The following is a 16,767-nucleotide window of genomic DNA, read 5'->3' as shown; positions in this document are numbered from 1 at the left end:
TTTAGGAAATTTCCCCACTTCTTGAAATGCAAGCAATTTCTTTCCTGTCATTAGACTGTCCTGGGTATTTTTATTTAGTTTTACCGTAAGGCAAAACAGTGAACTTGGATGTATTGATTTTTCCTGCTTTAAATTCTGAGCTTTTGGGGGAGAGAACAGCATCCACCAATATATCAGCTGTCAGGGTTCAGCTTCTCGAAGACTTGGCTTTCCAACCCAGAGCTCATGCCTTTTTTTTTCAGTATGAATTGCTCAGCATTGATGCACAGCAAAGCTCATGACTGAGTTTGGGGGAAGAAGAGAAGAATTTTTAAAGCTTTGGTTTACAGGCCTTTTGATGTAAATGTATGTGATGAGGATCTAGGATAGAAACTAGCCCCAGGAGAGGAATGTCATGACTGAAAACCTGAAGGTCTACATGCAGCAGGGTTTATGGAGCTGAATTAAGATCAAAAAACTCCCCATGTGTTTTGGACTCAGTGCAGCCTTACCTGAGTATCTGAATAGCAGGATACAAGAGATTTGTGTAGAAAATTCCACCTACAAACTCAGGGAGCAGAGAGGTCAAGTCGGGCTGGTGGTGTATGTCCAGATCAGAAAGATTTTCTCCTTATCTTCAGCCACCTCTTTTGGGTGAAAGTTTTATGAGCTTTTTCTACCTGCAGCAAGATAGGCTGCTGTGGAGAGACAAGGCAGTCCCTCCTAAGACGTTGCTCCTAAGCCACACATAAACTGCAATGTAGCAAGAGCTTACTGCAGCATCCTGATGAGTGAAGTTTGTAGTCAGTTGGAGACTGGGAGCAAAATGCTTGAACAACAGATTTATGAGTTTCTTTTTTGTTTGTTTGGGCATTTTTGTTTGTTTGTTTGTTTTTCATGAAAATATTTTAAGATAAAATTGAGGATAAATATATAGAGAGATGAGTTGTAAATTCCTCAGGGATATAGTAGCGGACAGATCTGCCTTCAGCTCAGAGAACAGAACAGGTTGGTATTAAGACTTCATTTCATGTGAATGATAATCCAAAAACTATTTCTGAAGAGCAGCTCTTAAAAAACCCCACAAATCCTGCTCAGCCAGATTCTGAAATGCAGTTGGTTAGACCATGTACTGGAAATGCTCATAACCTCTCTCCCCCCCAAACACAAACCTTTTAAAAAATCATTTAGATCAATTATATTTCTTTTTGCTAAATCCAGCATTTTCAGTTGATCAGCTGTAGGCTTTTTGGCCTTTTCCTTTTTTCCTGTATTGTGAGTGAACAAGCCTAGATCTCTTTCTTTTTTTCACTTGGACATAGTTTTATTTTTAACCACGGATTCCAGCAATGCATGCGTGTGGGATTGCAGTTGGGACCAGTGGAAAGCTGTGGCGCTCTGCCAGCTGCTTGCCTTGTCCCTGCAATATAGATGGATTGCCAGTATCCTGGAGAAAAGCAATCCCAGAACTTTAAACAAATTTGCTTAATGGAAATAAACTTCTTTGCCCTTCTGTGTAATGATTTGGATAATGTGCTGGCTGTGTGTTTCTGGAGGATGGAGGAAAGGGGAATGGATGAGGAGGGCAGAGAGGAGCTCTGTATGCCTGGAGCTTGCTCTCCAGTGAATGTTTTTGGGGAGCTCATGGGGGGAACAACACTGATGTTTCTAAGCTTGGAGCATTTTTAACTCCCAGCCAGCCTTTAAAAGGTGAGCCAGCTAGCTATAGCCAGTTATGATAAGAGCATTTATCCAGCAGTTGGGTTTTTTTCCATATATGGATTTGTAAGGCCTGGAAAGGCATATGCCTTCTCTCTGATGTTTTCTGTGTACAGCTTTGACATACCTTCCATGTTGTTCATCACCTGAATTTTGCAGGGGTTTGATGGCAAGTGACAGGGCCGTGAAACCAACACCTAATTGCTTGCCCTCTTTTATATTAATAAAGAAACCAGAGTAGGCTATAGCCTGCTTCATAGAAGAAAAGACAGCATGAATATATCTCTCTCTTTTTTAAACTGGTGCTGATAAATCTTTTCTTTCACTTCTGTTGCTATGGTGTTCGTTCAGTGCAAAAACAGACCTTTGGGTGATCATGTCAAATGCAAAGATTGTTTGGAGAGAGAGATGCTGAAAGAGAAGGGAAGTAGGAGGGCTCATATTCCAGCTGATGATAAACAATGAATCAGTGTTTGTCTCAGCAGAGGGCCATCAGAAATTTTGCACTCTACTTTCACTGACTTCTGCTTGGGTCTGATACTCTACTTGAAAAGGTTTCTTCCCCCCCCCCCCCCCCCCCCCCCCCCCCAATATTTTTTTTCTTCTACTTTTTTTTTTCCCTTCCCCTTCTAAGTGTATAAAAGGAAGGTGGATCTCTTCCAAATTCTGTGCAGCCCAGGAATATTTGCTTTCCACAGCGTGGCTTAGAACAGAGGACAGTTTGATCCTCCAATCCACAAAATACTGGATCAAATTTTGAAAGTTTCTGTGGTTAAAATGAACCTGCTGTTCTTGCTGAGCCGAATGAAGTGGTCATTGAACTTCCCACCAGAGGAGCTGCCTTAGCTTGCTGTCACTGATAGCACTACTTTCTGACCAAGGGGAAGCGGAGCACTGTTAGGAGTGGCCTTTTTAACACTTCACGACATGCAGAGTAGATACATTTGGTGTCATTCTCAAAATATGCCGGTTGCTTTTAGCTGGCACAACTGCTGTGAAGAAATTATCTTGTCCAGAGGTCTGACTCTTCTGGAAAACACTGCTGAAAATGCCTGGATATGCCTTGAAGGCTTATTTCTATTCTTGGGTCAAGGCTGAAAGGGAGGACTGTTTTCTTGGTTTGGGAATGTTTTTGTGCAGATTATGCTGCAAGTGCAGGAAGAATGTAGAGGAGTAACCAATCTCAAATACTTATTTGCTTCTCACTGGTTTTGAGACCGAAACTCCTGAGAATGGAATAATTCACGGTTTTGTACCTTGCCAACTGGGAACTTTCTAACCTAGTTAAATGGATCTTTTGTTTTGCTGTTTCCTTCCAGATGTGATAGGCAGATGAAAAAACTTCTGGAAATGCAGTGCAGTCATCTGAGATTTCTTTTAAGGATATTAACTGATTTTTCTGGAACTTAGCTGCAGAAGTAGATCATCTCCTTCCATGTCTTAGCCATGCTGTGGTTCAGTTCATTTTGGCATAATTTTGCAGACACACTTTGCCCTTAGCCTTTGTGCTGCAAAATAAGTGCTAGGACAGCCAGCCATTCTGTGAACTGCCTCACTCAGCTACAGCTTACCAGCCACTGAGCATCCATATCAAGTCTGTCTTGTCTTTACTATTGCATAACCTTTCCAAGTAGAGCATCTGCTGCCCACTTGTGAACAGTGCTCTGCTAGTCTCCCTGTGAGTAGGAGCATATAGTGATGGGCAAGCAGAGGTGGTTTCTATTGGGAAGAATTGGCAGACTTTCAGTTTACTTTTGTACTGTAGGTAACTTCAGTTACTCTGCTCAAGTAAGCCTAGCCCAGATAGGAGTGCCTACACAAGAAAAACAATTTGCTGATATGGATCAGTTACATTAGCAGCTAGCAAATTATTATAAGTCTGTTAGACTTCTGCTGGTTTATTTTTATTGTTGCTTAAGATCCATCCACCCTGTCTTATTGTTACCTTCCTTAATCAACAAATCATAGAATGGCATAGGTTGGAAGGGACCTTTGAAGATCATCTGCTGCAACCCCTGCACCATGGGCAGGGATGTCTCTCAGCTAGACATCCAACATGACCCTTAACACCTCCAAGGATGAGACATCCACGGCCTCCCTGGGCAGCCTATTCCAGGGTCCCACCACCTTAATTCAAAGCAGGGCAATTTCTGTAGAATGGGAAATTTTATTAGGACAAAACTCAAGCTCATGAGAGAGTGAAGACCAAGGTCCTGTTGAAACAAAGCATTAGCAGCCACTTCTGCCCAGCTTTCTTTTCATTCCTGCGCTCCTCAACCCTTCTCTGCTAGAGCTGAATAAAAAGAGGTAGCAGCAATGGAAAATGCATATAACTGTAAAATCAAATGATAACTTCAGCTAAGTGAGCACACATCTGTCTTTCATTTCAAAGATGTTTCTCATTTGAAGTTTACCAGGTTAAGTTGCCACTGATGCAATAGATCTCACAACCAGTTGAGGAGCACTTCTTGATAATATGGTAGCCTTTGTGATGTGGGCAGCTCAGTGTGTTGGCTATAACCTGAGCTGGTTTAACTACTGAAAGTGTACAAATGTTCAAGTCCAGTAAGTAGCTTCATGAGATCATCAGGTTTGGTAGGGATCGTAGGGGTTTGTAATACATCATCTTGATCAAAGCAGATTCAGCATTAAATTCAGACTAAGATGATAAGGATTTTGTCCAGACAGATCTTGAAAACCTTGAAGGATGGAGAATCTACAGCCTGTCTGCTGTAAGCAGACTGTCCTCATGGTGGAATTTTTTTTCCTGATAGTTGGAATCTTGACAGGTTTGATTTATGTCCTGGTAAATCAAAACCCTCACACAATGACACTGGCCAGTTCTCTTAGTAGCATTACATGTATGCCATCAGGTCTAGTAGCCACCTTTGAATTAAGGTTTCCTTAAGAGAACCCTAACACAATCTTTATCCAGTACCAGTGGTTCCTCTGGTCTTTGACTTCTATCTTGATACCAGAGACCAAGTGACACATCACCACCGCTTGTATCCCATGTTATCTAGAGCACATCTTACCCCAAATCTTTCTCCTCTGTCCAGCTAGCTGCCAGAGTCTGCCAGTGGGACTGCTCTGAGAGCTGCCACGCCTCCTTAGCAGCTAAATAGTTGTCCCTTCAAGCAGACACATTTGCACAGAGCCAGTGTTACTTGCACAGCCACTGTCCTGGGTGCTGTTTTGTGCAGTCCTGAGGAGTGAAGGGCACAGCAGGTGTTCCTTTTCTTAGTGGTGATAATCTTTTTTTGGCTAATTCCTTTTGCCTGTATGTGTAGGTACCAGGAAAGAGCTGAAGAGGGAAATGTTGGCTTAGAACGAAGGCGTGCAGGAAGGTGTTTTGATGAGAGGTACTTGCCAATGACTTCACTGCTTTTTCATGGAATTAGACCTACACTGCTGTGGAATGAGTGTCTGAGTAAAATAATCTGACATTCTGTGAAATGTAAATTTTTGAGGATTTAGGTAGCATGCCAAAATACATACCTTCTGTGTGACAGCAACATGTTGGTCAGTGACAGTGATAAGAACCTCAGATCCTCCATAAAAAGTTTCTCGCTTTCTTTTTAGCTTGACCTCACCAAACCCATTGAAGATCAGGGCCCTTTGGATGTGATCATACATAAACTGACAGATGTCATCCTTGAAGCAGACCAGAATGACAGCCAGTCACTGGAGTTGGTTCACAGGTTCCAGGTAAGCAGTTCTTTCATAGCCCTTCTGACTGATAGCCCAACAAAAGTACTTCCATCAATCTGGAATGAACTTGCACCTTTGGATTAATTTTATGTTGTATTAGTAAGGTTACTTAAGAACTGGTTTCCCACCACATGTTGTCCTGATGTCCTTCCAACACCACGTTGTGCTGTTCACAAGGAGAAGCAGGCGTTTGCAGAGTTTTTTTCCATGCATCTCTCAGAAGCTGCTAAATTAATTTGGCCCAGTTCTGTCTAGTCTTCCCAGTTCCTCTAATGCTGATTCCTATATCATCAAGGTTGCTGTGAGCAATTCTGTCCTCTAGCACTAAGAATCCTGTTGCATTTTTTTTCTCAAGTCTCCTTTGATGGTCAGAAACGCACAGGGCCTTGTGGTACAGAGAATAGTTTTCCCAAAGAACTCCAATCAGTTGTCTGAAAGCTGATGAAAATGATAAAGCAACACCTTTATAATTTTTTTAAAGCATTGCTTCTGGTGCTTATCTTGGATCAAGGGAAGATTTTTTTCCTTCTCTTCAAAAGAAACAAAATTAAAAGAGGTACTTTCAGAAATGTATAGCATATGCTTATATCAGGTGGAAAAATGGTTCAGACAAATTCTGCAATCTGACAACTTTGTTTTCTTGGAAAATGAAGTTCTTTCTGTTCTGCTGAATGTTCTCCAGCTAGCAATGTAGAAAATATTTTACTTCATGGAGTCAATATTCTCTTTGCTCTAGTTACAAAGCTTTTCTTCTTCCTCCCACCTGTGTATTACTCATGAGAGTGGAAAAGGTTTGAATTGTGGCCCTGGGCCTCTGGCACCAGTTTTCTGAATAGTGGATGCCTAAGTAGTGCAGATGTTCACTTCCCACAGCATTTAGAAGTTTGTAAATGTCCAAAGCAGCATATGGAGAGATGGCCTTCAGGGGGTTTCTGCTCACTGTCTTTCCCTGGTTCAGATGTTGACTGGTTTGCAATCACAATATACCCATCCTATTGAAGGGGAAAACTGATGACCAAAGAGGCAAGAGGGCATGTGTGTTGAGCTGCTTGCAGCTGATTAAGACTCTTGAGATTCCCCTTTCCAAATCCTTGCCCTGCTGTCATGCATTCCTGAAGGCTAGGCTTTTATGAGTCTCAGGGAAGGCAGCTCTGTGTAATTTGGTGGCACCTCCCTTGGGCCCCCGAGAACATGCTGGTAGGAAACTTATGCAAGCAATTATATAGCAACAGTTGGTGTGTAGCAGTACAATTAATGTCTAAAACACCTTTCCTTTTATTCCTGAGCAAGAACTCTTCAATGGTTAGGGGATATTTTTAATATGAACTCAGCTAGTCAAATTACTGTATTTTAATTGCTTAAGGTCAGAAGCTGATTTTTTCAAGTACTGAAGTGAGGTCTGGAGGGAACAGTAGTAAAGTGCAGAGATGTGTTTTCCTAAAGCTGCTTTTGACCAGTAGGGTGAAGTTCAGTATGAAACAGTTTAGAGTACTTTGCAGCTAGAGTTTTATCTTTGGCTGAAGATTTGGGCTGTTCTTGTGTCTGGTGGTGGCTGTGCTGCTGAAAGGCTGGTAGAGGTAAAATGACCTGCTAAAGCTAAATCCCTTACTCTGATTTATCTATGCAAGGAGAAAATTAGAACTGGATCTCTGCTGGATCAAAGCCTGGCTGAATGGCGGGGCCTAGAGAATGATGCTGAATGGAGTTAAATCCAGTTAGTGCCCACTCCCAAGTAGTGTTCCCCAGGGCTCAGTGCTGGGACAACTCCTCTTTAATGTCTTTATCAATGATCTTGATAAGGAGATTCAAAGCACCTTCAGTAAGTTTGCAGATGACACCAAGTTATGTGGGAGTGTTGATCTGCTGGAGGTTAGGTAGGCTCTTCAGAGGGTCCTGGTCAGACTGGATCGATGTGCTGAAGCCAGTCTTATAGGCATCAACAAGCCAAGGGCTGCAACAACCCCATGCAACACTACAGGCTTGGGGCTGAGTGACTGGAAAAGTTCTGGTGATCTTAACCAGACCAAACATGCTAATATTCCTGCTATTGAATATAAAGATAGCAGCAAGATGACACCTGGCACCAGTATTACTGTTGGCTCTGTAAAGCAGTCCTTCAGGAAGCAGTGAGCAAGGCACCCTTGACTGCAGGAGGAGGAGGCTACATTTATGACCTTTGTAAGAGTAAGTGTTTTTCAGAGCTATATTGGACAGTCCTTGATCTTGTCTGCAAGAGCAGAGAAGGAAACTGGCTTCGCATTTACATGAGAGTCGGTGTGCTTGCTCTATGGAGTCTGTGATGAACCATTGTACAGTCTGCTGGGGAGTGCTAATAAACTAGGAAACCTCATAGCATGCCTCTCCTGTCTTGCTGTTCAATAAGTATTCTCAATTGCCTTTTAAAAATTAATCTTTGCAGGAGGCTGGAAGTGACTTGTGGCAGCCTGTAGCTAGTGGGCTTTTTAGCTGCAGAAGACCTTTAGGGCTGAGCTTTCTGAGATCTTCATGCTAGATGGATGTGGTTTGAACTGCAGTTTCTCAGCAGAGTATTGATGGGTGAAAACTGTTCTCTACTGCATTGCAAATGAGTGCCATGTGATCTCATCCAAAGGCAAAATGAAGAATACATGCAGCGCATAGTGTAGTCCATGAAGTGCAAGGTGGAGAAGCCTTTCTGTTTGCTTTGTGGAATACTTGGCTCCTTATTCTGGGAGTAATGATTATTTGTAGAGATGATGATTAGTCTCCTTTTCTACCCACTGTAACACTGGGCTGGCCTAATTGAACATAGTTTATTTGTTGCCTAGTAAAAAATTGTTACAGTCCGTGGTGGTTCCTTCTTGACCAGAGGAGCATGCAGAGAAGTCAGGTGGGTAGAGGCATAATCCCCAGGGGTCTTGAACTTGCTGATGCTTCAGTTCCTGTCATCTTGGTAAGAAAGAGGGCACCAGTTTTTGCCTTCTAGGCAAGGTTTATGACTTCAACATGTGAGTACGTTTTGGCATGTGTGAGACATTGGGAGATCTTTATACAGCCTGCCGTTAGTCTACAGGGATTTGAGTAGCTTCATTCATTGCAACTTCATGCTAGTCTGTTCCATTCAAAATGACAGCTCAAGTGATGGAAAATCAATAGGGTTATTAATTTGTCTTTCAGAGCTTTTTATCTGAACAAGTTGTCTTTGTATTACTCTTCTTAAAAAGATATATTGGAAGCAGGTTTTATGCCCAGGCTTCTGATACCAGGTTGATGAAAATGCAGTGTTTCCTCCTCTTCGTTCTCTCCAACTGTTGATGCTTCCACTCTGAAGCTGTCCAGGAAAGGCTCTTCTATTCTTGATTCAGATACCCTTTCAAAATATTGTTGGGAAGCCTAAATAGCCTCCAGTTTGTTGCCTGGATTGTTGGAGTCTGCTGTTGGAGACCAGTCTTTGGACTGGAGAGTGTAGAGTTGTCATGTTGGAATGACCAGAGAAGATTGGAAGCCAAAAGCTTATAGTAGACTGAAAGCTATTTCTTTACTTCAGTGCTTCTCTTTTACTTCTGCAACTGTTCCATTTTCAAGTTCATATCTATAGCAGCTTATCTGCTATCAAAATTCTTAAACCTCTCCTATACCTCCAAATCTATGTTTCTGCTGTTGCAGCCATTCTATGCCATAGGCAGAGTAGTGCTACTTAAGTCTTCCTCACGAGGTTTCCACTGTGTGGAGGGATCCTCACAGTAATATATTCTGTAACACGTGATGCCTGAGCATGCAGCAGTTCCTAGTAAAGAATCAAAGTTTATGAAAGGTTTCACATCACCTACTATAATTGTTCCTGTGAAGCTAACAAAATTGATTTTTTTTTACTGCAATTTTCTGTTGTGGGGAATTGGTGTTAAGATTTGAATTTTAATTCTGTATTTGAAGTAGTTACACACTTTTTTTGCATTGATGTGCTGGTGTGAGATGTGGGAGGTTAGGAAAATGCTGTCTGTGTCCATGCCCAAGAGGAGGAGGCTGGGTAATTTTTATTGAGGGTCTTGGTGCAGCTTGACCATTCTGATTTTGAATGCATGGTTAATGCTTTGCAATGGAAATTCAAGCAACACAAAATACCATGAGAAGAGATGCATAGTTGCAAGGACCTGAGAGCATTTTGATGCTCCTGTCCCTTTAACAGCTTCAGCAATTAACTGATAGCTATGTTCAAGTAAGATGCAGATTTATTGACCTTGTTCTGCATTGACAGACCTCTTTGCTTCAAATGGGAGGCTGTTTCTGGATTCTATTGAGAGATATGTAGCCCATCCCCAGATTGGCTTTGGCAGACACTTTCCTTTACTCAAATGATGCAGAGTTTCACTGCCCTGCTGGCAGTCTTGGAGAATAGTACCTAAAATAGATTTGATTCTGAGAAATTTCCTCACGTTCAGGCTCCTCTGTGTGTGTGTGAAAGGGCTGTTACCATAGAAGGGGCTGTTGCCTTACAGTCAGTGTAGTTCTTCTCAATCTTTTAAAGTCCTGTAGACTCTAAAAGGCTTCTGGAAAACAGCCCCCACCTCCTGCATCATAATTTGTTTCCCTTACAGAATTGCCATCTCATGTTTGTCTTACAGAATAATTTTTAAAGGCTCTTTAAAGCAACAGTAGGAGAGATCGGTCACTAGAAAGTCAGCTAAGATGCTCATTTTTGTTGACACACTGCCTGGTGTAGCATAGCCTTGAAATCAGGCCTTCATTCCTGTTAGACCCTGTTTTAGACCCTGTTATGCTGTGTCAAGCTGACTGCTTGGATGATCACTTAATGCAACTTAGAGTTATAACCATTATAAAGCACTGTGACATTCTTTATAGGAAGTGTAAAAAGCAAAGCTCACTCTGGATGTACTTAGGGTAACATGAGCCAAAATAACAAGTGCAACACACCTAACCCAGGGAAGTGAGGATAATCCTCAATGCCAAGGTGAGCAGCAGGAAAATTTGGGAAGGTGCACAAGATGCTAGGAGAGGGAAAAATCATTCCTTCCTGGGAGGAGAGTGAATGGGATGGACACCACAGGCTGGATGAATTGTATTAGGGGAAGGCTTACTATTTCCAGAGTAGGGGCTGGGCCGGAATGGAACTATGGGGAGCTTCAAGGTGGAACCAGAAACTAGTCAAGGCAGAGGTGTCACATCTCTGCTGAGTCATGTTTTGAAGCCCAGTGGGTGAGTAGCCATTGCCCCACCAGGGTATTTGCTGTCTGTAGTGTGGTCATGAAGATGCACACTGTGGTAGCTCCCCGTCTTTTAAGATGAGGCATAGAAGATTTACAAGAGCTGTCACATTGTGCTTTAGATACAAATACAGTTTCATGATCATCAAGTTTAAGCTAATGCCCTAATCACAGGATCATCCTAGTTCCACAGGTCATCTCTGGTGCTGCGTAAAAGGGCACATGCATAAACACACATAGGTGTTTAAGATAGCAAGTTGCTCTACCTCTTAAAAAAAAGAAATTAAAACAATTAATGTCTTCTGTCTCTAGAAGTACTGGGGGCAGGAGACTCATGGAAACTGCTCTCAGTACATTCAGGATATTCATGACTTAAACCCAGCTTCTGCTCCAGGCTGATGCTAACTTTGGAATGTTTGTCTGATATTGGTTAGGGTAAGATGGATGCTGGTTTGTTCTGTTCACTGTGGAGCCAGGTTGGGGCAATGATGAAGGAACTCCACTTCTGTTCTGAGAAACAGAAGGAGGTTTCATTGGGTTTGCAAAGGCAATGCTGGGCAGCTGTGTCTGTGTTCATGGCCAGGATGCAGTAGTGCAGTCATGACCTCATTGAATGGATAATAGAGTTCTCAAGCTAAAGATCCTTGGGAACATTAACTTTGCCTTTGTTCTTGTAGTCAGGAGAGGAGACTAGAAACTTGGGGAAGTAGCAAGATAGATGCTTTCAAAACTCAGTGAAGACACAGTGAAGCATTGTCTTTTCATCTTTGCCAAGAAAAATCCCAGCCCTTATCATCCAGCTCTTAATACTGTCTTCAGCCTAACTAGGGGACAGCAATAATAACAACATTAAAGAATCCAGATGTAGTTCTGAGCTTAGTTTAGACAGTTGTGATGTTCACATGCAGTAATTCAATGCAAAGCTGACCCCAAGATAGCAGGGCATCATCTCTCTTCTCCTAATTGCTTTTCTCAGCGCTGCTCACAGCCATTACTGTGGCACTTCACCGGCAGCTCCCCTCTGAGTTGAGGTGATTGCAGCACAGGTTTCACAGGAGAAATTTAATTGCTCCAGTTAAGGGTTCTGTTAGTTTCAAATGCCAATGTCTAGACTGCCCAGTGACTTCCTGTGTTGCCACTGTCCATTTGCCTCCTCTTGAAGAGAAGCTGCACATTGAAATTTTTAATATTGTCTGTTCTCTTCCTGTTCTCATAATTTTTCCAGGTTCTGCAGCCAACCTAATGCTTTTTGGGTTTTTTTGCCATGTACTTGTTTTGCAGGAGTATATTGATGCTCACCCAGAAACCATTATCCTGGACCCTCTTCCAGCTATCCGTACACTTCTGGACCGATCCAAGTCTTATGAGCTAATTCGGCAAATAGAGGCATACATGCAAGGTAGGCCAATACCTGCTCTTCCTGAAGGTTTTTATTGTGACTAGAGAAGGAAGCAGCTGGCTTCTGGAGGCTTGATGTGAGGTTCGAAGTAGTGGGTTTGGGCGCCTTGTGTTCTGTGTCTCCATGGGAGCACAAACATTGAAGTGTTCCTGTGTCACAGCATTGCCCTCTGGAATCCCATGATCTTTGTTTTCCATCTACAAAAAAGAGGTTTGAATCTGCTTGAAAATACAATGTGGATTTAATGAGGAGCATGTTTACTACAGTGAGTACTCACTCCCAGAAATCTGGCAAACGTTGTCTTTTTATGTGTGCTGGCAAATTGAAATGACCGCACAAACTTAGCAGCTTGTAAAAAGAGTCCTGAGGCCTGAATGTGAGAGAGATTTATGGAAGGAATAAAATTGGGTTTGGAAGGACTGAGAGCAATTAAATTGTAAATAAAATTTTTGAGAAGCACTGGAAGCCTATTGCATAAATTAATTACTAAGAGGAAGATAAATGCGCTTCTGGTGTACCTGATGTGGACTGTTGCCTTTAACTATCATAATCTGAGCTGTATTGCCATGTTCAGAAATCATGCCTTTCTAACTTGAAGAGTTCTACTATCTTACAATTTTAACCATTTTAACTGTTGGGTTAAGTAAAATCTTTCATTCCTTTTCTACTTCTGTTAGTGCCATATTCTTGACACATTTGTTGGCTTTTGAGTTTAAATCTAGAGTAGCTCTTGATGTAGCTTTCATATGTTAGAAATACTTGAAAGAAATTACATTACTGAGCTATGTTTTAAAGGGTGTTATGGGAATCACTGTTGTGGTTGTGTTGTTGCTATCTTGACGAGCAGGTAAAAATACAGACTGATGAACCCCTTATGATTCTGGATGTATTGACAGACTGTTTGCATCTGACCTGCCTGGCCCCATTGGCAGTGTCTTTATGTAAAAGTAAGGCTAATAATTCTCCACACTCTTCTTTGTCTCTTGGAATCTCTGTAGAAGAAAATGTTCAATTAGTTCAAAAAGACTTTTTTTGTTTTTTGAGTGATTATTGCTGCCTGTGAGTGAGAGTGGTGCTGAGGAAAACCTGAGCTCTGAGGAAGTGGTTGGGACTTTGTCCTAGCAGCGGAGAGATTCCATAGGTTGTTTGGGTTTTTTTCTTAGATTGCTCTTATTGTTATGTCTATGAGAACAGCGTTCAGGAGAGTATCCAGTTTTTGCACGTGGTTTGTCTTGCACATATTTCATCCACTGGTCAACCTGAAGAGAAAAAGGAATAAATGTTTAAAGAGGAAAATGAAAAAAATAGGTTTGTATCCAGTTAAAGCTGGTCTTTTAAAGAGAAGCTGTAATAAAGTTGAGGAATAAAGCAATGAAAAATTTCACCTATTCTCACTAGCTGCAGTGTTAGGTGACCATATCTCCCCTGTTCCTGTGTCCACCCACCCAACACATCCTCCTCAAATCTCATCTTATTTCTGTGTCATCATGAGAAGCATCCTGACAGAGACCTTGAACCAATTTCCTATTTAGCAAGGGAAGTCACAGGAGAGTTGAGTAACCTAAGCCTCTGTATTCCAGCACACGGTGATCTGCAGCAAGAAAACAGTTACATCCCTCTAGACAGTGTTGTGGGGGTTTCCCCACTCCTTATTTTCACCTGCTAAATTCTGTTTTCTACTTCGCAGCTGTTATGTCATATCCCAAGGCCATGAGCACTTAGAAAACTGAAACAGAAGCAAAATACTTCTGTGAATGGCATGAGATCTTAGAAGCCACATCTTTCTTGTTCTGGGATTTCAAAATGGAAGTCACTACCAAGAAAATGAAATCTGAATCTTTAGCTAGGAAGTCTTTTTAAATAGAGAGCCCAAGTGGTCACAGGATACAGAACTAACGTGATGAGTTAAATTCAGTGCAAGGGATTGTATCTTTCAAAGGAATGCCATGAACTCTGGAGTGTTGAGCATGTGTGTAAAGAGAAACCTTCTACTGTTGGCAAACTAATTCTGGATTCAGGGAATCATTACCTCTATTCTTAAAAGAAGTTATGAATAAGTATAATCTTTATGATTTTCGGTTTGGACTTAATTTCATGCCTATAGACCTTACAAGAACCATAAAAACAAAGATTTGCACTATTTGGGTTCAAGGAAGGTTGACCACATGCTCTACTGACTCCAGTTTTTATGGTGCTGAATTCTCCTTCCTATGTGTGGCCTGCAACTTTGAAAACAGCAGATGTTGCTGAGGTGACTGTGTTCTGCAGCAACAGGCCCCATGTTAGATAAATAGCTTTATTTTAAATTTAATTCTCTTTAAATGTCTAAGCTAATGCCTTGGCTGTCCTTTTGACAGTGAGTTCTCCATGCTTCCTGAAAGAACTCCTTATTTAAAGCATCTGAAAACTGGGCATCTGGACATTGTTAGGCTTTTTGACAGTCCTGTAGCTTGCTCTTTATTGAGTCAAGTATTTGAGTGATAAGTACTTTGATCCAGCCCCCTGAGAAAGAGTCAGAAAGATGCTTTGTGGCACTCCCCTTGTTTTTGCTAGTGCAGTCTGTAGCCACTGAAGGAACTGAGGTGGAGGAGAAACAGTGACTAGGCAGGAGTTGTGTATGTAGCCTCAGGGAAAGCACAAGGTTGAACTTTGATTTTCTCTGTTCTAGACTTGTGGAAATATAAGGTTCACAGATTTTCAGAATCATAGAGGTTGGGAGAGACCTCTTGAGATCATAGAGTCCAATTCCCTGCTTAAAGAAGGGTTCTCTAGAGCAGGTTCCCTGTGTCCATGTCCACTTGGGTTTTGTGTATGATTGCATGATCTCTCTGGGCAACCTGCACCAGGATTCACCTTGAACCTTGTGTGCTAGTGTGCAGCTAGCAGTTGCTGAGAAGACTTGGAGAGGTTGTTGTTTTCTTCAGTCTAGATAGTGATGGCTCTCTTGAAAGGAAGTGAAATGGTATTCTGGGGGGAGGTGTGGGAGGGTGGAGGGGTGGGTGGCCAGGAGAGATACTTTTATTTTAGCACTGATTAGAATGGAATCTTTTTTGGAAGTAATAGTCTGACGAGGGCTGTGACTTCCTCTTTTCCTGTTCTCTGTTATTTTGAGAGCAAGCTCTAAAAACCTTAGGTTCTGAGTCTTTGAAAAAAATAAAGCTTGCATTCCCAACTTCTATCCTACACAGCTGGCAGGTCAGTCTTGAAATAAATTACTCAACAGAGTTTTTGGTATAGCAGTTGAGTTCTTTCAGCAGCTAAATTGTTTTGTTTACTTATCTGTGAAGAATTGCCTGTGATATAGAAGATCAGGTTTTGGTAATGTTTGGTGTGAGATTAGGAGAATTATTTCATGGTAATTTCAATTTTAGAGGTGTATTGTATGGTTGGAGCTGTGTCAACCTTTTTTTGAGCTTTAACCTCATAAATAACTAAGTTCTCTGATGCTGTGTTGTAAGGCTGTGATCCAGCAGCCTCAGAATTGAAGATACAGCTTTTAAAATTATGCTTCAGTTGCTAATAGATAATCACTGTGACTAGGAACTAACTAGCCTGTTTGCATGACATTGTTCATGTTAAGATTAAAGCATTTTAGAAGTCCCTACATATCTTGCAAGTAATAATATCATAGAATCAATAAGGTTGAAAGAGACCTCAAAGAGCATCAACCTGTCACCCAAGACCTCATGACTACTAAACCATGGCACCAAGTGCCACATCCAGTGCCCACTTGAACACCTCCAGGGATGGTGACTCCATCACCTCCCTGGGCAGCCCATTCCAATGGCTAACAACTCTCTCTGTGAAGAGCTTTCTCCTCACCTTGAGCCTAAACTTCCCCTGGCACAGCTTGAGACTGTGTCCTCTTGTTCTGGTGCTGGTTGCCTGGGAGAAGAGACCAACCCCCTCCTGGCCACAACCATCCTTCAGGTAGTTGTAGACAGCAATAAGGTCTCCCCTAAGCCTCCTCTTCTCCAGGCTAAACAATCTCAGCTTCCTCAGCTGTGGAAGAATAAATGGAAGGATTTAAGCCACAACTGGGGTAAATATACTACTTAGTGTTCTACTTAGCTAGTGTTCCCATCTGCTACTCAGCTTCCTTTACTGCATCAAATGGCTTAGTTTTCTTCAATAATGTTTGAACTTCAGATATTGCAGACCCTGGAGTTCATTTACCTGACCAATTCCACCTGGGTTTTCCCCATGATTTTAAAATTTCCTTGATTTTTAGATTCTTTAACTCCCAAATCTGAAGTGTCTACAGAAACAAGTCTTTGTGGGGTTCCTCTAGACAACAGAACTTCTGCATGAGTCAGGCTGTGACTCTTGAATTTCCCTGTCTTCTAATAGTCTGTTTTGAAGTATGGCAACTATTCTCTTGGGACACTCTAAATAGTATAAAACCCTTTAGCTGAGATATTTTCATCCCAGCATGTAACTGAGTTAATTTATGTTTGATTGTTTACTTTTCTGTGAGATCCTGTATCTGCTGTGTGCTCTCCTTTCTGATTTTGGGGCATATTACAGAACAAATCATTGCATCCTTCTCTTTTCCTTGGATTTCTTTTTATCAGATTCTGTCTGTCTTAGAAATACTCCTTGACCAACTGCATGTATCTTTTGTGACTGTGAGAGAGGCTCAGCATGATGTAACGGGTAAGGCACTTGATTTGGGGCTCAGAGTTTTCTGCTTTGTGCTTCTGACTCGCTGTGTGACTTTGGGTACTGCATGTTGCCCCTGTGCACCTCAGTTTTCTC

General features: G+C 41.8%; 1 protein-coding gene across 3 annotated transcripts in view; it reads left to right on the top strand.

Annotated features, from left to right (window-relative positions):
- The window catches only part of ITPK1 (inositol-tetrakisphosphate 1-kinase), a 125,739-nt gene that overhangs the window by 60,580 nt on the left and 48,392 nt on the right, over window positions 1–16,767 (top strand). For all 3 annotated transcript variants that reach the window (XM_068148809.1, XM_068148808.1, XM_068148810.1), the window contains 2 exons: window positions 5,281–5,406; window positions 11,892–12,009. In XM_068148809.1, the coding sequence (XP_068004910.1) occupies window positions 5,281–5,406; window positions 11,892–12,009 (244 nt within the window). The remainder of the gene's footprint in view (window positions 1–5,280; window positions 5,407–11,891; window positions 12,010–16,767) is intronic.

Source organism: Melanerpes formicivorus, unplaced genomic scaffold (genome assembly GCF_026170545.1).
Source record: "Melanerpes formicivorus ecotype bairdi unplaced genomic scaffold, bMelFor1.0.p_v2 SCAF_17, whole genome shotgun sequence".
NCBI classification, from domain to species: domain Eukaryota; kingdom Metazoa; phylum Chordata; class Aves; order Piciformes; family Picidae; genus Melanerpes; species Melanerpes formicivorus.
Note: the sequence above shows the minus strand (reverse complement) of the source record. Positions and strands in the feature narration are given on the sequence as shown.